Consider the following 25706-nt stretch of genomic DNA (forward strand, 5'->3'; position numbering starts at 1 on the left):
ATTACAGTGAGTTAACACTTAGTGGTTCTAAGCAACCCAGATAAGGGTAGAGGGGCTTCTGTTTCTAGTCATGCAGCATGAGGGCTTAACTCCTTTAGAATTATATGCCTTTTACCCGGGTAACATTTAGTTTTGGAAATACCACTTACAAAGTCAGTTGTCATAAAGTGAATTCTAACTTATGGCAAGCCAGTTCCCTCTGTTAACAGCATGCTGGTTTTCAGTGGCTAATCTTTCAGAAGTAGATCACCAGGCCTCTCTTCCAAGACACCTCTGAGTAGACCTGAACAACCAACCGTACGCTTAACCATTTACACCATGCAGGGAATCCATACCATGTATTACAGTACCTTTACATACAACAACTAGGCTATTGAAAAGTCTGTTGAACTCTCCAGGAGGGTAGTAACTAGTGACCTTGTGGTGTCCCTTGCCTCTAAAACATTTCAATCAATTAAGCATCTTACTTGATTTTTGTGGTTAAATAACCTAAAATTAAGTTTAAATCATTATACCAATGACTTAGGACAAAAATAACCATTGCCCTCAATTTGTGCCCATTGTGAGAAGTACTTAGTGGGATGAGAATGGTACCCCCTAGAGTTGTCAGTGAACAACCGAATAGCCATATGCTGTGACCCTGCTGTCTGAGATTCTTGTACTGCTAGGACCAGCTTCCATGGATAAGTTTCTAAACTTCACAGTCTTAAAGGGGAACAGATGACTAAAATCTGTATTATCATAAAGGTCATACAAAGAATAATCTTGGACTTTTGCACCAAGTCTTTGAATATTAAAACTAAAAATACCCTTTGAAGACCAAATAAGGTTAATATGAGGACAAATATCAAAACATTTCACTTCACTCCATAAGTGGTTAAACTTATGAGACACTTTACCCTAACAGACATTATTGACTGAAAACAAATAACTTCAAAAAAGTATAAATAAATGGATGTCACATGTATGCTGTTAACAGAGGGAACTGGCTTGCTTTAAGGTACGTTCCTAATCTTTTAAAATAGTCATTATTATTATTAAAAGCCACAGCCACCAACACTACCATTCTCTGGACACCTCCATGTGCCAGGAACTGTGCTATCTATGTCATCTCCAACCCTCAGTTGATTTGCTTTCATTTCTGTTTTGTCCTTATTTTTCAGCTAAGGAATCTCCCATTCAGAGAATATAAGTGATGTTCAGTGTTGAGTCAAACTTGGGGACGGTATCTCTCTAGTTTTGAAGTCCATGCTATCTCTACAGTACGACAGATTTACACAATTCGAAATGGTAAAATCGTATTGTAAGAAGAGCGCTAGACCGAGAATTTAGATACCTGGGTTTCAGCCGCGTTATGTCATTAATTGCCTGAGTGAGCTTTGAAAAGTGAGAACTGTTTACTCCTCGTTCAATTAGTATACCTAAACTGAAGAAATTGGCCTAGAACTCTAGCTGGTTCCTGAAATACCTTGCAGATTTAAAATTAGTGATTCTTTTGGTTTTAATTTGAGCAATGATAACAGGAATTACTGGTTTGGTTGCATGATGAGTCTTACACTCCAGAGTAGCAGTTCTTAAATGTTTTTGTGATGGCCAGGTAAAAGCAGGGTCCCCCGTCCAAGAAGCAATAGTGAGTACAGTACATAATAACATAGAAAACGGATTCTTTATAGAAGAATAACTATGTCATATGATGTCTGTGTATCTACCACCATCGTTCTGAACCCCAATTTTAAAAAAATAATTGGTAGTCCCATACCCTGTATTTATGCTAAGCATTTCCAGGTGACCAAAGGATATTTTAAACAGAAGCTATACCTGCCTCGCAAGTGGTCACAGATACACACTGTAAGTTTATCATCTACATGTTACATTTACTTCATTACTTAAAAAAATATGTATCTTATCTGGGAAAGAGAAATCTAAAGGAAATTCTCCAATAGGGGGAGAGAACATGGATTTGCCCAAAAGAAGGCTTTTCTGCTTCATTAAGTGTCTCTCATACCTCAGTGTCCTTTTTCTTACAAATAGAACCTTATTTTCAGCAGCCTTTTCAAGCTGCTATCAAATCAAAACCTTTCAACTTGTCTAATCCCAATATAAAAGTACAACAAAGGTTTTCTGAATCTTAAGTTCTATTTTTAATTTCTACCAAGAGTCCCTGGGTGACGTAAACGGTTAAGCCCTTGACCACTAAACTAAAGGCTGGCTGTTCAGATCCACCCAGAGTTGCCTCGGAAGAAAAGTTAGTGATCTGCTTCTGAAAAGTCACAGCCTTGAAAGCCGTATGTGCAATTCTACCCAGCACGCATGAGTTCACCATGAGTCAGAATCAACTTGATGGCAAGTGGGTTTTTTGGTTTTATGATTCCCAGGTAGAGTGGCTGCCCACAATGTCAGGTTTAGGGCACATAGCATGAGCCAGAGGTGTCCATGTTTCATGAGAGAAGCTGGTGCATTCCTTGAGAGCTTGGATCTCAGTGCTGGAAGCCAGTGATGTTTCAGAAATCAAAATAGACGTGTATAGTGATTTTCGAAAGAGTACCCTCTTTTGGTCATTTCCAGATCCCCAAGAATGTTACAATGCCAAGGCACTACTTATTTTCTGGCATAGACACCAAACCTACCTAGCTCTCTCAACCTTTGTGTATCTGTTTCACATTGCCTATCCTGAGTCCCTTTGAAACAATCTGATTTTAGCTCTCATGTTGCAGCAGACACATGAGGGTGCAGCCTTTAATTGGTGAATCATGCAGATTAAACATTTAATTGTTGAGGAGCTTCATCTCAACGAGATTTCTTAAAATATTGATATGATGTCTTATGAAATTAAAACTCTTTAAATGATAGTTAATCAGTTATATTCATCCAAACAGTGTTATATAAAGGATTAATTTCTCCAGACTTTCCACGAAAAGAATTCTCACTTTCCAGTAAGGAAACTAAATGAAACATTTTAAGTCAAATTGACCTAAACTGTATATATAAATGGGTTCCATAGCCATTTGAAGATATGCTAAGATAAAAGGAAGAAAAATTAAAATATTGCAAGTGAATAGTCTTCTCAAAATGAAACTGATTTTGCACTTGTTTGCCACTGGACTCCCAAATAAGGAAGGGGGAAATGCTCCAAGTTTTTGAGTTTAGTGTTTCATGCCAATGCCAAAACTTGTTGATGCAAGAGTTTATTTATCCTTGGTAAGAGCAATACTACTATTATTAACTTATTTAAAGTTTCAGTTTATTATAATGTTGGTTTCCCAAGAATATTTGGAATCAACAAAGCATCCATGAGAATGTCTGCCAGATAAAATTTTCTTCCAGAATATATACTTTATAAAGTCAAATAAATAATACTTGCTTGATGGTAGTGCTTAACCCATATAATTTGAGACAACATTTAAAATGCTGTTGGAGAAAAACACGTGACTCAGGAAGATTCATCAATAGTTCTGCTACCAAAAAAAAAAAAAACCAAACCCGTTGCTGTCAAGCTGGTTCCAAGTCATAGCGACCCTATGGGACAGAGTGAAACTGGCCCCTAGGGTTTCCAAGGAGCAGCTGGTGGATTCACACTGCTGACCTTTTGGTTAGCTGCTGAGCTCTTAATCACTGTGCCACCAAGACTCCAGTTCTGCTACAGGCAAGACAACAGGCACCTACTAATAAATCGGCAGTTTTTCAAACTACTCACCTCCTGGGAAAAAGCCCCTTTCCTCAGAAGTGGGACTCCCTACTTCAGAAGCCTCCAGTCTTCCTTCACAGTTGACATGTGAGTACTCATTGTATCGAAATAAGATCTGCGATGTCACTAGAGTCTTCACCCCCCTCCCCTGCCCCAGAAAATTCAAGTTTTTTAAACATTCTTCCTCTGACTTACAATTTCTTATTTGGAGTAAGTGTGATAACTGCAGAATTATTTTTTACTTTCAACACTGAAAACTGGCACTAATATAGGATTTCCCCACATAGGGACCTCAAATGGCATTGCCCTAGTAGGGCAAGTATTACTTACTATATACTCTGTAATGTGTATTTAGAGCTAACCATCTACTTTTTAGTCATATTCTTTGGGTGAGTTTCTCTGTGTATGTAATCAGCCTTCTTTATTAGGAATGTAGGCTAAAACTCAATAATATGGAAGCTGAGCAGACTTCCCTTACTTCTTGCATTTCTGGTAAGTCAGTGATATTATCAACATATTCTCTTACATGCGAATATCAACTTAAAAATAGCAGTTTACCTCTTTTCCATGATCTTTCGCTTCGGAATGACTGGACAGTTTTATGCAGACTACATAAATTATTGTAGTTGCCCATTACAGAGCAGTTTCTATCTTTTTTGGTTTTGGTTCTATACAAGAAGTATTCAAATGTAAAACGTTAACTGGTGGTTTATTCTGCCCAATTATGGTTTTCCTGTTAACACTGAAAATTAAATGTGAATATTATTCCCGTGTCATAAACATTGTTTTCCTTTTCCATCAACAGAAAAGAGTGGGTATTTTAAGTTCAGTGAGGTACCTGAGGCTGTTTGAGGTAATTTACTTCTAAACATTGTTACATTGTGTGTCCTGGTACCTCATTTTGTAAGAAAGGTAGATAAAAATTTGGCTAATCTGCTTTTTCTGTGTGTTGTAAGAGTATGTCTGAGTCATCTCACATTTCACACTGTCTTATTGAGATTCTTTAGCACAGTTCTCCAGATGTTACTTTTTTTTTTTAATTGTATATAGAAAATGCTTTCTTTTACCTACAGTGTGGTAGAGGGTAGACTCAAAATGAAGTTACCTGACCTCTTTTAAGAGTCATAGGCAAACCTGCTCCCTACATTGGTTGGTCTGCCTCAGTAAACGCAATGTAGAGCTTACTCTTGGCTATTGTTTTTTTTTTTTTTCGCTCAAAGTTTAATGTTTCTCTTTAAAAACTCTGCTCTCAAATTATAGGTGTCTGGCTTATTTTAGCTAATAGTCCTTATTTTAATGTGAAGTTATTATTTGTAAGTGTAAGAATTTACAGGAGGCTCTACTTTTGATGTATGGTGTGTGCCAAAAGAGCTTTGGCAAGTCGAGACTCAGTGCAGAGAGGCCAAAGGCCCTCATTCGAATCTAAGCCGTTGGTGAATTAAAACCTGAGAAACTTGAGATAAGCGTGCCTAATTGCCAAAAAGAAACTCAACAAGAAAATGTATTATAGCTTGTTGATCTTATTTCTTTGATAATTCAAAAGGATCTTCAAGAAATATGTGGGCTTCTTCCTTCGATTCTTGAAATGTGATCATGAAACACAATTGTCATTTGGCACATTCCCAGAATTACACATCCTTGCATGAGGCACCTGGACATATGTGGCGGGCCTGGTAGAATCAGCTAATTAACAACACAGGCTTAAACAGGCACCTCGTCTGGCATGCACTTAGTTGCCTGATGGTGCTCAGCAGGACTTGGTAGTGCTTTTTATTTTTCTATCCTAATGGTCTGCTGCCCACCTAATTTTGCCTTATTGTCAGTCACTACTTACCACAGCTTGGGGCCCTCCCAGGAGGCTAAATTATTATCAAAGGATTAGGGAGATGTAGCCTTGCAGCTCTGACATTTCTGATTACTTGTCTATGCCAGAACACTAATTAGCTGTGACTAATTAAGAAAAATGTTCCTGCCATAGAAAACCATTTAAAAGAACGGAGAAGTAGAAAAGCAATTCAAAAGCTGAGCAGTGCTCAGATTTGCTGAAGCTCTTTAGATTTTCACCAGAGCCTCAACTCACCTTTAATTGTGCTCCAAATTTAAATTAAAAAAAAAAAAAAATCCCACATGCAAACTGATCTGAGATTTTTCTGCTTGAATAGGAAAAAACCAAAACTGTCAGTCACCTCAGCTGTCAGAGATGGTGAAATTATTTTGGATAAATAGAGGGTGGCAAAACTTTAATTTAAAGCAAGAAATTTTTCTAAACACCAAAGGCGCAAATGTGCGCTTGCCTTTCATCCACCCACACTAGTAACAGTGACTTTTGCTGAAGAAGTTAGGATACTCTTCTGAAGCTTGTGTAAAGGACAGTTGAAATGATTTGAAGCAACGTGTTGAACATGTCAGAAGTTATTTCATATTGATCTCAGGCTGCTGACACCTTTAGGATGGTCTGGCAATACTGACGCCTCTGCGCAGAGCCTGGCATCTCCACGGTGAATTTGCATGCCTGCGCCGCAACTGGTCGCCAGTGACTTATTAATGGGAAAGCCTGAGAGAAAGAGAATGGCTTCGCCTGAGACCAACCTCTCTGGCCATCAGTTGACCAGTGCAATGTTTTCATAGAAATGATAGCTACTACTCTCATCCCCTTCAACCCCAGCCTCACAGGCCAATGACACCAGCACAGCTTTAAGGCCACTTTCTATGATGGCTTTGGGCACTTCCCCTCCCTTCTGCCCACCTTGCCCTCTGCAAGCCTTCCTTAGAGCCCCCCTTTACAGGGTTGACACCACTCACAAGTGGGCACAACAGTGGCAACCAGGTCACCACTACTACGTCCAGCTTAAAAAAAGGAAGAAAGAAAGAAATCTGTGTAAAGCAGCAGCTATTGTGGCAAAAGCATCATTTAGGTGTGCTCGTTGAATGCACTCAGAGGAAAGTATCTAAAAGCACCATTTTCAGAGGGACTCGGAAACATGTAAACTCTACACGGTTTCCTGATCTCAGCCCAGCCCTAGGCAAGAGGCCATCTCAGTTTTACTCTTAATATAGGCAAAATGTTTTGTTTGAAAGGAAGTTCTAACCCCATCTCACCTCAATTCTCCATGCCATTTTTTAAAACCATTTCCTCTTTTCTCCTTATGGAGAACAAAAAACAGGTCGTCAGCTTCCTCTAGGGAGTAATCCTTCCTATATATGAAGACTGTTATTAAGGCACCTGTCATACCTGTCTGCTCCAGGATAAATAATCCCTATTTGTTTAACTTCTCTTCATAGGCCCCTTTTCTAGCCCTTTAATCGTCTTTGTGACTGTTCTTTGAAACTTCTCAAAGTGTTTTCCGCCATGCTTAGGGTTTAAAGTCAGGAATAGGATGCAGTATTTGAATGTGGCTGAACAAGATTCTTTCAAGCCATATTCCTACTTACACATTCGAATACATCCTTTTCTCATACGTTTTGCTCTATGGATCTCCATAAAATTTTTCCCATATTTTGCCATATTTCCTTTTATTGACTTTCCTCTCAGTTACTGCCTATCTTATATGCATATAATATATATGCGTATTGATACAGAATGTTCTTTTCAATTGATGTTTGGGATGCACAATCTCTAGAAAACAAATCCGATTCACCGTTTAACGCCTACGTGTAAGGAATGGAGGTATGTGTTGGGATTAAAAAGTTGGCATTGGTTTTATCCCATATAGTTAGATATCTCTGTTTTGATGACTCGGTAGGACTCTAATTAGAATAGGAAATGGAAACCCCTCTTATTAATCATTTATTCATCCAACCGATACTTATTAAACATTTTCTAAAAGCCACATGCTGTGCAAGGAGCTGGGAACAAAATGTTAAACCTGAGAAAGTCCTTTCCCTAAGGGAGCTTACATCTGATGGCTTAAATGGGTGTTTTTCAGAAAGTTGTTGATTTCCACTTAAAAAAAAAAAGTTCATTTTTTCATCTGCAGAATGAAAATCAACAGATTTTTTTCCAAATAGAAATTCTATCAAAAACTAAAATCACGTACCCCTTTAAAATAGATAATAGTGAGTATCTAGGAAATTTATTTATTCCTCTCTTTTTTTCAAATGGATGATGGAAAGTTGCAAAAAATTAAAGTCAGTGCAATGTTTGGAATAGCTCTAGTGCCTGCAACAGCGAATGCCATGACTGGGAGAGGAGAGCACCCTCTCTCTCTACCCTTCCTGGATCCTTTGCTCAAAAGCTGGGCTTATATCAGCTCCCAGGAGAGCTCTGATGTTCCCTCAGAGAGAAGTCAGCATTGCCACAGCGACAATATTTTACTGCCTTTCTTTAAAAACAGCCTACAAACCAACAAGTAGAGGGCACCCAGGACATGTTGCTTGATGGTGGGCATGAACAGGCAGCACCGCCACCCAGCCATACCTCCAAATATGCCTCAGGCAGCCCCCAGAAGTGGGTGCCGAGGATATGCTGGAGAGGTAGCTCCCTGCTTGGGTGACAGCCTGTGGAGCACATGGACATCTGAGCACGTGTGTTATCCTGTCTTTATGTACATGGACTTTCATATATGTGGGCCCTTGTATAAAGACATGGGAATTTATTAATTTACATATTCTCTCCTTTATTCATTCATCACCTAAAGTGATATTAAACTGTTGTCTTTGAAGGTTCGTTTTATCCCTGTGTTAAATTTCTCTCACCAATTCAGTTGTTTACTTCTCTGTGATTTCTACAGCTTTAACATCTGTTAAATTATTTTCCTATTAAGAAACGTGATTCAAATGAACAGTTAATCTGTCTTCTGGTGTTCAGCTATCCCTTTTCTATTGAAGAGCTGCCCTGCTGCTATACACACGTGTGTGTGTGTACATACACATACATGTTTATATACATGTACATACATATATACTTACATATCTCACACATACACAGCATTTTATATTTCCAAATATTTAGAAGCATTCAATCCTTCAACAAATATGCACTGTAGGCTATGGGCCAGGCATTTTGCTTAGAGCTGGAGATATCCATAAAAATAAGGCTCAGCTACTGCCTATTGAGACAGGCATGTATCATACTGTGCAATTTTTTTTTTAGATCTTTTTTTATTGTTGTTGAGAATATACACTGCAAAACATACACCAGTTCAACACTTCCGTCATGTACATTTCAGCAACATTGATTACATTCATCAGGTTGTACAACCATTCTCATCCTCCTTTTCTGCGTTGTTCTTTCTCATTACCGTAAACTCACTGCCCTCTAAGCATCCTATCTAATCTTTTGAGTTGCGGTTGTCACTTTGATAGCATCTAGGTAGTTCATAAAAGAGCTTAATACTCCAAGCAGACATTTCTTTACTAGTTAAGATATTATTTGGTTTTAAGAAGATTTCAGGAGATATTTAAGGTTTAAAGATTATCTCAGGGCAGTAGTTTCAGGGGTTCTTCCAGCCTCCATGGCTCCAGAAAGTCTGAAGTCCATGAGAATTTGAAATTCTATCCTGCATTTTTCCCCTTTTGATCAGAATTCTTCTATAGAATGTGCAATGTTTTTATAGACAATTATGCAAAGTTCTAGAAGCAGAGAATATGGGAGTGCCTGATTCTACTTATTGGCTTCATAGCAGAGATAATGGTTGAGCTGAGACTTAAGGGCTGCTGTGAATCTGGCTAGGGAAAGAAAGCTGAAAATAAAGTCCAGAGAGAGGAACTAACATACTCAGAAACCAGAGACACAGAGATGGGTATTTATTCAGTTTGCTAAAAATGGCACCTGAGGGGTATACCATGAGTCACAAAGGGGAAAGGTAGCTATTTTCTTCAGTCCTTACAGCACTCCTGAGAAGTAATTTTGGAATGATTGTACTCCATTTTAATAAGGAAAGTGACTCAGGAAGATCTAACCACTTATTCCCAGGCTTTTTGTTGAAAATAACCTGTACCATTTGATAGCAGTTCCCGGAGTCTTTAAGATTTTATTTCTTTTCATATAGATCCTAAATAATTGATTTGGAATGCAATATTGATCAAAAATTTTACATACAGTATTCAAAATGAGTCATCTGACCAGATTAAAAGGTCATACTGCCCCTATTCTAGACTATCCATGCATTGTCATAACTGGATTGACCACTGAGCTCCGCCAAAACATTCACTGGTCATTTTAGTCAAAAGAGCAGCCAAAACCAGTCAGCATCCCATCATCTGTCATTAAGTAGGGGAGGGGGACCAACTGGTTATCTGACAATTTCACTTTGTAATCACTACTGTTCTTAGCACCGGAAAAAGAGGCATAGAATAAACTCACAGAGGCACTTGCCTACTTGATAAAAACAGTGAATAATAAAGAACAGTATTGATTTTAATGCCCTCCTTGTGGTGTAGAGGAAGATAGACTAGTTTAATATTATTTTCATGACATTTTGAGAATGAAAGAAATCTTGGATTAATGAAATAGCAGTGAATGAAAAACAGGTCATGCGGCTCCCAATGGTTAAAGCGCTGAGCTGCTAACCAAAAGGTCGGCAGTTCAAACCCACCAGCCACCCCATGGGAGGAAGATCTGGCAGTCTGCTTCCATAAAGATTACAGCCTTGGGTAGTTTACTCTGCCCTATAGGGTTGCTATGAGTCAGAATCAGCTGGATGGCAACGGGTTTACTGTTACTTAAACTCTGTTATGTACCATTAAAAAAAAATTTTTTTTCTTTTTTTTATGTAACAGAATAGGCTCCAGTTTATCCGGAAAGAGCTTGGTTATTCATGTATTTTTTAAAAAGAGAAAGTATGGAACTTCGAAGGATAAAAATGGTTTTTTAACACTCAACCAGCATTTATTAGGTACCTAGTATATGCCAACCCCCCTATGTTAGCACTTATGTTTTCTCATTCTTAACAGACATCATAGTGCCCATAAACTGTCATTTGCAGACTTCCTCATAGAGCTAAAAATTAAAATTGGCCCTGAATATGAACACAGAAGAAAAAAACATGAATCAAGTGCTTCTCTGGACTGCATTAAAAATAATAATAAATGCAGCTGTGTACATAGATTGAGTTCCCCTATGGATGAACCAAGGATCTTTTTTCCACATTGCATTGTTTTGTTATGTGGCATCCTTTCCATTATTCCTAAGCATTAAAGAGTAAGGCATCATAAAACAAGACTAGCCTTAGGAAGGGGCCACGTGAGAGAAGCATGGTATAGCAGCCGTTTGACTGGTTATTCTAACAGAGCATGGTTCTTCAAAGAACTTAGAAATGGGCTAAGAACTATCTTTCATCTTTGTAAATATGGATGGCTTCAACTTGCAAGAAAATTTGGTTGGCTTCTTGGAAACAATTAATAGGCATCTCCAGTATTGCCGACAACCCTGTGTTAAGATGATGGTTAGTGACCACCAGGAGTGGTAGAGGCTGTTTTCTTAGTTGTCTGCTGGAAACATCAAACTACCCTTAAAGAATCAGAGATTCTATTGAGGAAAAAAATGTCCAGACTGTTTTCTAAAGGGACATGGAATAAACTAGTAGTTATGAGCACAGACTGGAACCCAGATATAAGATAGAAATCTCAATCCTGCCAGTTATGCTTGTTGTATGAATTGATTAAGTAAATTCCTTAGTAAAAAAAAAAGAATTCCTTAGTATACACTGTTAACTACATACTGAAATCAGTTTCCACATATACGAAATGAGAATAATAATACCTACCTCATCATCAAGGTTGTTGTAAGAATTAAATGAAATTTTAACTGATGCACTAGAACTTCCCATGGAAGATAAGAAACTATCAGATATTTTATAAACAGAATTCATTTTAATAATTATAGTAATAAGAATAAATAGTACCTTTGTTATTAATTCATTCATTCCTTATGACAACTTATTGTTTCATTTTTCTAATATGTGTCTACTTCAAAAAGATGCAAAAAAGCATCAGTTTTTTTTTTTTTAAAAAAACAGGCAATAGAAAGTTCGAGAACTCCGGATTTAAACAGTGTTTAAGCAGTATATGAAAGGAAAAGAATGACAATTTACCTTTCCTTTCAGCCCATTTTTACAAGAATCACAAACTATATTATTTCCTGTTCCTCTCACAGTCATATTCATGGTATTGTTGTAGAGTGTAAGAATCTTGTTATTTTAAAGCAAGACTCATATAATCTCTCCCTCATATTAGAGATGAGAAAACTGAGGTGTAGAGAAGGTAAGTGAAGGGCTCAATCAAGCAAATAGTTAATATTGTGAGAAGGGCCAACACCGCCCACCCTTCCCACTTCTGCATTCACGTTCTCTGGTGTGTGGACAGCCTGCCCACGGCTGCCAGGTCCAGTTGGAAATCTCTGTCTTTCCACCGTGAACATATTTGAGCCTAGCTTGGAATGTTGATAGATGTGGATTGGGTTGAACACTTCCTGTATTTTTAACTGTAATATGCTATTATCAGTGTCTCCTTAAATATAGCCCTTAACGGTATCCCACGATAGCAAAAAATAATCACTCTTAAAACTTTCAAAATGTTTGTACTTTTTGGATCTGTTTTTGGAACGAGATATGATCGTTTCCGTGGGATGCCTTGAAAAGAGGGGCAGGGGGAGAGTTGGTTTTATTGAGTCAAATTTCTAATTAATATAAAATTTGCATTTTGGTATTTAGGAATGGGAAGCAAGTGAAATAGATGCTAAGAATTTAGCTATATTAGGTAGATGTACTGTTGACAAAAGGAACACTCAATATATAATGAAGTATGAGTATTTGCTTTTTAATATCCTGGCATAATTGTAGGACATTGATGTTTCTAAAATATTTTGTTACTCTCTATAGCTATTAAATGATCCCAGCTGATAGCTTCTGTTTAGCAAACTTATCAAAACTTTCTGCATTTCAGGAGAAAAAAAAAAATGTTCTTTCATTCAATTCCACTTAACATTTAAAAGGTTTACATTTGCCAAGGTGAAATTTTCTAGCGACTCAACTTGTAAAACAGACGGCTTCCGCTGAAATAAATGAAGAAATAAGTTAACAGACATACTGTGGAAATTTCGCCGTTGCATGTCTTAGTACCCTAAAAAGTGTTGTTGGTTTTTGTTGTGTTTTGTTTTTTCTTTTTCTGCTGTCCACCCATAGAGACAAGCATAGCTGGAGAAGAATGAAAATATATCAACTTGTTATACCAATTCATAATAATAAAAAGTTGAACACTTAAGTAGAAAATATATCAGATTTGTTCCCTAGCAAAACAGCTAAACAGCTATTTGTACCTGGCCATCATCATCAGAAGGGCCTTCTGACAGAAATCATTTGCTTGAAGCAGCCGCAATATATAAGCCCTATGTGGTCTTGCGATTCAGATTTAGGAACATCAACCACAGAGGGTCTGAAGGCATTGTGCATTAGTATGTATTGAGAACTCATTCCAGGTGGCAAGCAGCTGGACTTTTTTTAAATAAAACTTCCAAAAGAACCATGAAGTGCTTGTTTTCAGGCGATAAGTGTTATATTTAATGGAATCATCCTCAAAATGCTCTAAATTAGGCAAGACAGGGAATTGTGAATATTTAATATATTTGTTTTGTATTTCCACCAGTCAACAGAATAATGAAATTCCTTAACTACTTCTCTTTAACTTGCATGAAGAAAGCGCGGTGTGTTGCTAAATCTCTTTTCACCAGCACTGCGGAGAAACAACTTTAATCCTTGTTAGAAAATTGCCGAGTCTGGGACTGACAAAGAGCTCATGCTTGTTCCATTGTTGGTGCTCCGCGGCCCCAAGAGCAGAGCCCTTTACAGCTGCGTGGATCCCGCCCGGCTCAGCTGCACTATTTAGGAGAGGACGCTTGTCAATTTCTATTGACAATGGAAAGAGTTTTTCAGGGCCTGTAGCAGTGCTGACACAGTTGGGGATCAATGCCAGCCATTCAGACTGCACCCTCTTTCATTGCTTTGGTTTGTTAATTCAAGACTAAAGGTCCACTGAGGGGGTTCAGGGTGTTTAAGAAAGCTGATGAACTGCAAGCGTTTATAGCCCTGGTGTGGCAATTTCCATAGTCAGTGGCAACTCCTGGCACTGAGGGAGCTGTGTCCTTGTTGACCCTCTTGTTATTAAAAATGCACAAGTGTTGCGCTTCTCAATATTTCAACACTCTTTCATTGTCAATACCACCTTCTGAGCCCTTCAGCTTGTTGCTTGCTCTAAAGATCTTCTTAGATTGGGTTTGAAAACTTCACCTTAAACACTAGATTAGACTGATGTTCTGTTTTCCGTGCTCCTGTTGATTTGTTGAACCTTCCCAGGGCTGGAAAGCAAGTAGCAGCTTGATAGGGAGACAGGCCGCTAATATGATTTACCAGTCTACAGTCATGCACAATAAGTGTGAATAAATACAGGGGTCTCACAGAGTCAACCCTAGCCTTTCCTTCTCTTTTATTTTTGCTTTAAAAGAGATAGCTCAAGAAAATGAAGTGAGTAATGCATGCCCTTACAGGAGTTGAATGAACCACGAAAAGAAAAAAACACGTATTTCATTGTTAAAGTGGTAGGCTGCCGTCATGGATTGATGTAGAAAAAAAAAAATGTATACTATACACTTACTGCTTTATTCCTGTGTAGACCAAAGCAAAGAATAAACCAGTGCCGCCATCCCCGCGACTTCAGGGCAGGCTGCAGCGCCCCTTCCTTGTCACCCCCTGAAGGGAAAAAGTGAAGAGTCATCTAAGTTGTTTCATAAAATTAACTTTTCTGAAATGAAGAGATATTTTCTGAACATTCAGAATTGACTGTACATTCATCCTTTTCAAGTGTTGTTTATTTGGGTTGGGTGGGATGGGGTAGGCTGGAGTGGGCGAGAATGAAGCTAGCCTACCTTTGACTGTTTTCTCATAATGGAAAAACTGGGATCTAAGAGTAAATTTTGTTCTTTCACCATATTCCAGCACCTAAAATTGGGACATATCAGTGCCCACATTAGAAATAGGAAAATGCTAGGTTTCAGCTTGGTGGTTTTGTTTGTTTGGGGTGTGTGTGTGTGTGTGTGTGTGACCATATTCAAGAAAGCAGCAGTCCTAGCAGGGGTCTTTTTATTAGCCCATTCATAGTGGCAGCATAAACTCTGAGCTGAGCAAAGCTGAGCTGCTGCTTTCCCTTATTTGCTTGATTTAGCTGAAATTCCTCTTCCTAAATATACCTAAAAATAGATATTCTTATAGAGTATTTTTTTCTTATAGATTTTTTTCTTATGATACAATTTGCATTCAAAGTAAGATGGTGAATGGTAATATTGCTTGAGCATTTTCCTTAATGATACTTTTCTTTCCTCTATTTTTATAGTTGACTTTAGATCACTATATTCCCAAATTGTTTTTCTCTAAAATTATATTCTTGGCACTGTGTTAAAGAAGTGATAGTAATAATAATTTCTGTGTTGTATTTGTTGTTCACTCAGTTATCACTTAATTGTCAATATCATTTATATGGAATGGTAAAATGAAGTTAAATTAATTTTAAATTATGTGCGGATATTTTTAAGAACATAAAAATATACATGGAGTCATTTTAAGAAAGTATTTTCACTTTCCCTCAAATTCATATGCTTTACCATATTTATCATAACTGTGCAGTCTAAGAGACAATTAAGCGGTATGTTCTCTACACTTCGTACAATACATAATATTTTCTGTCCCACCTCAAAAAAGAAAAATCCATCATCTTCTTCAGAAGGACTGTAATTTTGAATAGTCACATCCATTCTGCTAACACTTTAGCTTTCAAATTACCTAGAGAGTGATATGGGGTAAGAATCTTAATTCAGAGCACCCATTCATTATCACCGATCCCTTTGAGTTTTTACCTGTATTAAAATAGAACTCAAGAACTTGAGACTATAAATTATTTGAAATTAGAAAGTACAGATTTTAAGTAATGTCAGAAACTAAAGTGAGTATCTGTAAGGGATTTTGAGATTTAACATGTCAGCCCAAGTGCTAAATTCCCTAGCTGCTTATTTTTAACATAGGTGTGTCATTTTCTAAAACTTCTCATTTCTTATACTTTCAACACTCTTGAAAATTAAAAAAGTAATCATTTGGAAGGAGCAAAATTAGGTACATAAATAACATTTTAAAATATCGTGGCCTGTCCTGCATTTTAAAAGCTTAAAATTTTCATTCACCATTTGATATAGTATTTAGTAAATCGGTAATTCCTTTTAATTAATTTATCTCACTTTATGAATGTACGTTCAGTATACTAATAAATTAATAGGAATAAGTGTGATGAAATGTGACACTAATTTATTTTTAATTTATACTTAAAGTACCATTTTTTATGGTGCTAAATTTTATTAGAATAACATTAATAAAAACAAGTCAAAATGAATCTCAGACTTATAGAGATTATTCTTAGAAGTTGAATTTTTTATTTTATTTTGTGGAGAAAAAAATTGTTGTAATTTTTTTATGTGTTTGAGCACCTAAAACATGCACACACGTATGTGATTTGTAATGTCACTCTTTATGCTTACAAACAAGGCACAAAAATCTCTTCTCCTTCAAAAACTCTTTTTTGTTTCCTAAGTGCTTTCTGAACTTTGATATTTCTCACCGTTATGCGAACAAGTAGCCTTATTGTTGCTATATCACCTAAGTCTCGCTTCAGCCAGCACATGGTCACCGAATCCCTTGAAATGTCATTATTCTTGACAGATTGCCGTTTTTTGAATACTGGAACACAATTTCTTCTTTTGTTACACCCATAAACACTTGTATACAAGCATAAAGTTACATTAGAGAAGAATGTCAGCCTTTTCCTCAGGAGAATTATAACAAACAGGGCAAAAATTCGAACCCTTCAAAAACACACACAAAACAGAACATCTTTTCCTTCACAATTTGGTCAACTGGCATCTGTTTTGTGATTCTTACAATATATAAGAATTCCATTTTGATATGTTCCTTCCTAAGATCTCAGTAAATCTTTATTATTAGATGATTTTAAAACATCTTGGCAAATACTTAACAACCAATAGCAGGTAAAGGTCTGATTGAGGATTACTCTTTTGTAAGCTGTGAATTTTTTTTCCTTTTTTTTTTGCCTTTGTTCTTTTGAAATCTTATTTCTGGGTATTGACGAGTGCTTTTTTTTTTTTTAATGGCATAAGGCATCTTACTCTCTGACTTTTACATAACATGTAGGATAATAGGAAATTTTGCTTTGAAAATAATTTCCCTGTTTTGTCCTGCTGTTTGGCAGTCCATTCAGTCACATAACATGTATTTAGTACCCATTGTTACCTACAAATTACAAAGCAGCCCACTAGGCTGCAAAGTGCAAAAACACTGTTTCCCATGAATATGTTACAGCTGCAAGACTGTAATGTTAATTCACGTAAAGAACAGTCTAGGTCAACTTAGCAGATTTGCTAGCAAAACATACAGTTCTGTTAACAGGAAATTATAGCATTATTGACTTCAAGTGCTGATCTGTGGTAATTTCAGAGTGTTTCATTACCCTCTCATTACCGAATCTGTTAAATGAATACTGCAAAGGTTGTTTTCTTTTTTGTTCTCCTCCCTTCTGCCCCATCCTTCTCTCCAGCAATGGTACAGCAGTTCCATGAAAGTCATTTGCGTGTGGTTGGCTGATAGATTAGACCTTCAGCTTCATATTTACCAACTGAAGACGCTCATCAAGATTGTGAAGGTAAACAAAATGTGTTTAGATGTGACTTGCTCACCAAGCTATAAAGAATAACAGCAAGATATTGACACACAAGAAAATTGTCTTTGATATCACTGAGTGAATAAAAAAAAAAATTTTTTTTTTTTATTTAGGAGTACTTAAAAACCAGTGCTTGCTAAGACTGATTTGCTGTTGTTTACTTCCACTTTTAGTTAGATTACTAAATAACCATAATGTTCTATTTTTGCATTAATAAGTAAAAACTGTTATATTAGCAAGTAAGCATATATTGAGATAATGTATATCAACCCATAGTACATATTCCTGAACATCCTAGGCCCACAATAATTATGTATTAATTTTCTTAAGTATAGAAACGTTTTCTCATAATACATGTACTTCACACTTATAGGATCGTATATCATTACCAGGGCTTTGTGAACTGTTTCTGTTGGTAGAATAAGGAGGGTCTCAGGTTTTTTTATAACCTGAAATGAACACTGTCACTCCCTGAGTTCTTTTGGATACGTGCTCTGTCCTATATGTTATGTCAGTTTGAGCATCAGAGACCATTCAAAACTACTACCACAGACGCATATCAGCTCAGCAGGGCCGTTTTGACTTTGCTTTTCAAGAAGAAAGTTGATAACCTACGTGTTGTGTTTAGTGAGTAGGGGCTTTAAAATAATATATTTATTCAAAGTAATTCTTCACACTTTATAAATTCTGGCGGGAGCACATTTACCCATAGTATAACCTTTTCTTAAAATTAAAGACAGAAATTCTATCTTATGGCAGAAAACATAGCTCTAAACTATGAGAATCAGCTGTTCTCTTTAACGGATGATCTTTACTTTCACTTTAGTAACATTTATCAAGGAACAGTGTGTATGTATGTATATACACATACATGTATAGTGCACACACACACACACACAGAGTGATTCTCAAAGCATCATTCTGGGCCCAGCATTATCAGCATCACCTGGGAACTTACTAGAAATGCAAATTTCTGGCCCCCATCCCAAACCTACAGAATCAGAAATTCTAAGGATGAGGCCTGTCAATCTCTGTATCAACAAGCCCTCTAGATGATTCTGATACACAGTAAAGTCTGAGGAGAACCACTGTATTGTATCATCAAAAGAAAGCTTCTTCCCATGTTAAAATGTTTCCCATCATTCTCTTGGTTTGTTTCTACAGTCTAATTAAAATATATATTCTTTTGTGCCATAGACATAAGGTTATCACAGGTTAGAAAGACCCGCAAGTAGGAAATTTCCATTCTAAAGTCAGAAATTAGCACATCTCCTGCACAAAGAACCATTCCTGGGATGTTGCATAGTAGCTATCATGATTAGTCATAAATAGCAAGTAAAATTATGGCCACCTGCTAATTTTTAATACTATAGCTACACATAATATTTCAATGGACAGAATACCTTTGGTCCAGAACACTTCCAGGTGCTTTTTCTTTTACAAAGAAACTGAAACAATACTATGATACGTTCACACTTGTCTTAGTTTCTATATTGCTTCTTCCTTGTTTCTGTAAATGTGACTTGAAGAGTTGTCAAATGAAGTTTGTTTTCCATAAGAGGGAATCAGGGTAATCTGTGTGCACCTTCTAAATATATGCTTAGGATAAGGTTGCAGTCTAGGCTGTGACTGTCAGAATTAGCTGGTTACCCTTAGGGTCAGCCGTATTTCCAAACTAATGTCCAGTGTATTCAAGATATCAGTAACTACAGATCAGTCAGCTGGTATTAGTTGATAGACTGTTAAGCTCTTAAACCCAAAAACCAAACCATTGCCTTCAAGGCCAACTCATAGCAATCCAATAGGACAGAGTAGAACTTGCCTCATAGGGTTTTCAAGGCTGTGATCTTTATGGAAGCACACTGCCGCACCTGTCTCCTACAGGGCGGCTGGTGGGTTCAAAACTTTTGGTCAGAGGCCAAGTGCTTAACCACTGTGCCACCGGGGCTCCTTGTTAAAGCTCTTAGTTTTAGGATAAAAATTTTTGTTTTTTAAATATTAGTCCATCATTTGTTTCTTCCGGTTATTCCTTTTCACGTGGCATTACAGCTTATAATCAAGCATTACTGAATGTTTTATAAAAGAACAATTGATAATTTCATGAGTTAATCAAATTTTCATTGTACCCCAATCCAAACTGATTTTCTTGCTTTAATATATTCTTAATTATGGCTATCGATAGTCAAGACCGACAAATATAAAATTAAATCTCATAAGTATGTTCGTCCATGTTTTGCTTGGTCCCCAAGCTCAGCCAGTGCTTTCTTTAATCAAGTCATAGGGCTTTATTTAATAATTGCAAAGTATTATTTTCACAATTAAAATCTAGGTGACTTAATAACTTAATGTGCTAATAGTTTTTTTTCCTTCCTTCTTTGGATATAAACAGACTTTAACCAATTTCATACATAGAATCATCAACTGTGTCCTGTTCATAGTGATCATTTTCCAGTGAATTGAGGAAGCTACTGAGTACCAACTTTACAAAATTCTGAAGGCTCATAAGTATGCTTTCCTTCCATCCAGATCACTTAGACTTGGCCTGTAGGTGTACAGCAGAACAGTACATCCTACCAAGGAGCCAAACTACTCACCTCCAGCATGTAGTCCTTGTTACTCAGAAGGCATTGCCATTCTTCAGTGCCATGAAGATTTACACGATAGCCAACTTTGTGCCACGAAGACACTTAGACACTAATTGGTTCATTCATCTTGTTCATTAAGATTAAAAAAACAAAAAAAAATCCAGTAAGATTCCACAAAAGATTTAGGGCTATGAAGTTACTTGTGAAGTTTTAACATCAGAATGATTTGTTTGGGGTGAGGAAAAATCAAAACGGCGGATAGTTTTGTGTTCTCCATAGCAGCCATATGATATTTAAAAGCAATAAATATAAATCAGGAGCCCTGGTGGTGCAATGGTTAAGGACTCAGCTCCTAACTGAAAGGTTGGTGGCTCAAACCCACCCAGTGCCTCATGGGGAGAAAGACCTGGAGATCTGCTTCCGTAAAGATTACAGTTTAGAAAACCCTATGGAGCAGTTCTACCCTGTAACACATGGGGTCCTGAGTCGGAGCTGACTCAACAGCATCCAACAACAAACAAACTGCCTCTTGTGCTAAGAGAACAGAAGACAAGTGGACAATACCCTGTGATAGGCCCTTACATTGAGTAAGAGCCAAGAGAACCTTTGCAGCAGCCACAGAGTATAGCTAACCCACTGCTGTGGAGTCAATACCGACTCACAGCGATCCTACAGGACAGCGTAGAACTGCCCCATAGGGTTTCAAAGGAGTGGCTGGCTGGTGGATCTGAACTGCTAACCTTTTGGTTAGCAGCTGAGCTCTAAATCACTGTGCCACCAGGGCACCACAGAGGATATCTAAGTGTTGATAACATTTTATGAATTAATTTTTTTTTTAAAGAGGGAGACAATTTGCAAGGATACCTGTCCTACAGCTCACCTAACTGGTTACTGCTTGGTAATAAAATAAGGAAGTGACGTTTTCACTGAATGTAAATTAGAAAGCCTCCAGGACTAAAAATCCACAATACAAATCTGCCCTGGACAGCATCAATAATTAAGCTAAGTCTCAGGGAAGTCATTCCAATGAGCTATGGAAGTCCGACTCACAAACTCAGTATATAATTGTCAGTGGGACAATAATACTTTATATCAGATGCATCATCTGTAGGTGGATATTTTATGTGTTGGACATATTTTTGATCTAACTTCAAGACTGTTAAAGGCTTGAACACAAATCTCTATGGTAATAATACCGTGGACATCGGTCACCAGATTCTCTACATGAAATTCACCTTTCAGAGTTACTTCACAGGTTCTGATGCAAATTACCATGAGTTTCGGTGTGAGCCAGTGCCACCTTAATCATAATAAGCTGAACAGTTTAGAAAGAGAGTGTGAGGGTGATAGATTGTATGTGCCCTAAAATAAAATTAAAAAAAAAAAAAGCCCACTGCCGTCGAGTCGATTCCAACTCACAGCGACCCTATAGGACAGAGTAGAACTGCCCCACAGAGTTTCCAAGGAGCGCCTGGTGGATTGGAAACTGCTGGCCTCTTGGTTAGCAGCCATAGCACTTAACCACTGCGTCACGAGGGTTTCCATGCCCTAAAATAAACTACAAAAATTAACGTGAATATAGGTTTGATCATTAAAAAAAGCTCTCTGAACCTAAGTTTTGCTTGCTGTTTATGATCTTAGATATTATCCAGTGTTTCTTAGAGTTCAGTTTATTTTTAGACAAGTGATGCGCAAAACCCATAATTTTATAGCTTTTTAGTTACGAATTTCATTTATATCAAATGATTATACAAATGAAAAAATATGATTCATCCTTCATCCTTACTATTGACTTATCACTTCCAAAACTTGGAATGATACCATAGGGCATAGTCAGGTAGAAGACAACAGGAAGATGAAATGGGGAAGTACCAGTGTTCTCACTGCCTTGTAGTAGTTCTGCATCTTCCCACAAGTCTATTAGTAAAGGCCAGGTGTGTATATTGAGGGGATTAAGATACTATCTATCAACACTTCCTATCTCATGTGAGTAAGTGCCTTCAGCTCAAGTGTCTCAACATGATGTTTTCCTTCTGCTGTGTTCAGTGAAATCAAGCGTCCCTTGATGTTAATTTCCAGCTATTGGAGTTGTGATATTGGGCCAGGAAGCCCAATATTCTTTTCTTCTCATTTGACTTGTTTCATGTATTAAGTGCAAACAAAGTGGCTACCAGCAATCATTTAGAACAAAATCATGGGAAACTGATGTGCACTGATACATTGGGGCCAGTCCACTGAAATCTGCTTATGATTCAGAATCTGACATAAGACAGCAGAAAAATCTTGAAAGACAGCAAGCATTAAAAATGGCTCTAGCAGCATCTCCATAGATGGGATATGTTCTTTGCTTCCTCATTTATCTAATTCCAGATTTGTTTTTCTCCAACTTAAAAATTAGTAATAAAAACACCAGTCTTATTTAGTCTTGGAAAACTATGTGTAAAAAATTGAATTTTAAAGAGTATAAGAAAGCTTTATAGGTTACATACCTTAAGTGCCATGAAACTTTGTTTTATGGATTTTATTTAAGGAGTCGATATAGAAACAGTAACAAGATTTTTTTTCTACTTTTTGATCTACATATAGTGCTCGTAGTTTGAATAGCACTATCCAAAGTCTCTCGTTCTCTCCCCAGAAGTAGACCAATAAGATGACTGCCATGGGCAGCAAAAATCTGAATCTACTAGTAGACTATCTCGATAAATAATACCAAGATCATTTTTTAAATGCCAACTGAGTACCTATACATATGTACAGACATATATCAGTTCATACATTAAACTGTCTACACAAATTCTCTTCTTCCTCCAGAAAACCTACAGGGACTTCCGATTGCAGGGCGTGTTGGAAGGAACACTGAACAGTAAGACGTATGATACTCTGCACAGACGATTAACTGTAGAGGAGGCCACAGCTTCCGTTTCGGAAGGAGGAGGACTTCAGGGCATTACTATGAAAGACAGTGATGAAGAAGAAGAAGGATGATCACACCCAGCTTGTAGGAAGACCTTGACGTTGTTGATTTTGTACCTTGTCCTTGTAACTACATTTATTGTTTTGACCAAATGTAAATGCTTGTATTTCACTCCACTGTTTCAAAATTAAACCTAGAAAGCAACATGGAAAATGCCAACTTTTTTTTTTTTGGTAAGGTCATCCTCCTTTGTGTAGCTTGACCTAAAATGAGCTTAGCTCTGTTTGTGATTGGAACGTGAACTTTTATTTTTATAAGATTGGATCTTTTTTTTTCCTGTAGTCACGTCAAACTACTGTCCTGTACGTAGAATGAAATATGTATTTCTTATGATAAAACATCGTGAGAAGCAGCCACTTCTGATCACTAGGCCAATTCTATTGTATCCTTGTTAAAATGGTGTGTACTTTCTGGTTTATAATTTATGTGCAAGCTGTGTTTTGTAGTTAATTTGCCATTGTTGTGATGTGTGTAAAAACTTTAACCTTGATTCTTAGTACTCTAAGTTGGCCTGCAGGTGTTTTCCTGGCCTTAAAGGACTACCAAACCCAAATACAGACTAGACTTTCCAATGGGCTTGTGTCTTGTTCCATTCTGAACATTTCTTCTTTCAAATGTAAGAAATCCCAGGGTAAGGAATAGTAAATATGCTGTCATCAACATAACCATATTCTTCTAAGTGTAACAGCTTGCAGGCAATAAAGATCCATTTGACCATAACCACTTCTGTATTTATTAGACTTGTATAGATTTAATGCAGTAAAAGATGTTTGCAGTATTTCGAACATCCCAACTATCTGGCTCTTGTGTTTTTGCTTTTCATTTGTTTTGTTATATTTAGTTTTGTTTTCAGTCAAATGAGTAAAAGATAGTAACACTGTGCTTTGCATCTGGTAGGCACACATTTGTTAAAAGAGTTACTAGGACAGTGTATTTCCATAGCAAAGGAAATGTTGACTACATATTCGCGTATTGCATATTATTAACATTAGTAATTAATAGTACCTTTAGTAATTTGGGGTAATAATTGGCATTATTAGTTACTAAGGAGGTGCAGTGGTTAAGCACTTGGCTGCTAATGGAAAAGTTGGCAGTTCAAACCCACCAGCCGCTCCACAGGAGAAAGATGTGGCGGTCTGCTTCCGTGAAGATTTACAGCCTGGGAAACCCTCTGGGACAATTCTACTCTGTTCTGTGCGGCCACTATGAGTCAGAAGCAATGACAGCAATGGGTTTGGTTTGGGTTTTGGTTTCTACCAATTCAACATTTTTGAGGGCAGTTTGTTTCAGGACACTCTACACCTTTATGCCCAATACTTGTTCCTTCAAGCACTCATATCCAGTTATATCCCCTAAGTTCCCAATAACACCTTCCCCTAGCCTGTGGCTCCATAGCTTAAATTGCTTTATACTTAGAAATTACCCTTCTCTTTCTTTAAATAAAATGTTCATTTCCTTGATAAAACTCGTCAAAGCATAATTGGCCCGATTTATTCTAAAGTGTGAATGACTGATGACCTCCTTTCACTATACTGGAACCCAGTCTTGAAAGCAAACCAACAAACAATTCTTACTAAAAGAAATACCTAGCTGATGGAATGCAGCAATAAAGAGGAAAAGCAGGAGCTGCAGCAGAAAGCATTTGGGACCCAGAGGGTCTTGCTACTGGCCTGGCCTATTAACGTGCCTACTGCCTGGTTGCTGGTCAGCCATTTGTAGCTTCTCTCCAGATTTTGGTGTTCCTTGTTCCTTCCTTTCTAACCCCGGAAGATTTGTAAACGTTTCTTCCCCTCTCTCATCCTCAGCATTTTTCACAGGAGAACAGTAGCAGTCAAAGGCAGGTAGTGGTGAGGTGCATGCTTTTTATGAGAACTCCCTGGACTAACCCTTGAGCCACAAAACTATGTGAAAATAAAGTAACAGAAAAAGAATGAAAAGTAGTTCTGGGGATTTTGCCCAGAAATTCTGTTCAACCTAACTGCAAATTGCTTGAAATGACTTAATTGTTCATTGGTGTGACTGGTAGGGTGAAAGCCCAAGCATCAGCTTTATTAAAAGAAGCCAAGTTTTACCTGTTGTTATTCTTCTTCTCTAGTACTTTGAACATGTTATCAGTAGGGACCGATCCCTGGAGAAGGATATCATGCTTGGTAAAGGAGAGGGTCAGTAAAGAAGAGGAAGACCCCCAACGAGATGGATTGACACAGTGGCTATTGACACAGTGACTGCAACCTTGGGCTCAAACACAGCAATGATTCTGAGGATGGGGCAGTGACTGCAACCGTGGGCTCAAACAGCAATGATTGCGAAGATGGGGCAGTACCGGGCAGTTGTCCCTTTTGTTGTTCATATATGGCCGTTATGAGTCGGGACCGACTCCCGGGCATCTAACAAGTCTTTAAAAGTATTTTTGAAGGCATTTTAGTTGAATACCTAACAAATATTCCAAGATTTTTGAAGTCAATATCGTTTTTAACTCAAAAGAAATAGCTCTAAATGGTATGGGGAAGGAGAAGAAGTACACTCTTTGCACAATTTGGTGAACGTCGCAGAAAAAAAATACCATCGTCCAATGTCCAGCCAGAATGGATTTGCTCAATAACACGTCTAGAAGGGCAACCTACCTTTTGGAGAAAAATAATAATAATGTATTTTCTTGGAACGGGAAAGAGCCATACAGAGCTTAATGTAAACCGCCCGGCTCCAGCTGTGGGTCGCTTTGGCATTCACGAATTTTTCCGCTTGAATTCCC

General features: G+C 37.5%; 1 protein-coding gene across 14 annotated transcripts in view; it reads left to right on the forward strand.

The window, feature by feature from the left end:
* Positions 1-23129, forward strand: part of CADPS2 (calcium dependent secretion activator 2) — a 614350-nt gene extending 591221 nt beyond the window's left edge. For all 14 annotated transcript variants that reach the window (XM_064289775.1, XM_064289767.1, XM_064289765.1 and 11 more), the window contains 2 exons: positions 17273-17377; positions 22792-23129. In XM_064289775.1, coding sequence (XP_064145845.1) covers positions 17273-17377; positions 22792-22965 — 279 coding nt within the window. In that variant the 3' untranslated portion in view covers positions 22966-23129. The remainder of the gene's footprint in view (positions 1-17272; positions 17378-22791) is intronic.
* The last annotated feature ends 2577 nt before the right edge of the window (positions 23130-25706 follow it).

This window comes from Loxodonta africana, chromosome 8 (assembly GCF_030014295.1).
Source record: "Loxodonta africana isolate mLoxAfr1 chromosome 8, mLoxAfr1.hap2, whole genome shotgun sequence".
Classification (NCBI taxonomy): Eukaryota; Metazoa; Chordata; class Mammalia; order Proboscidea; family Elephantidae; genus Loxodonta; species Loxodonta africana.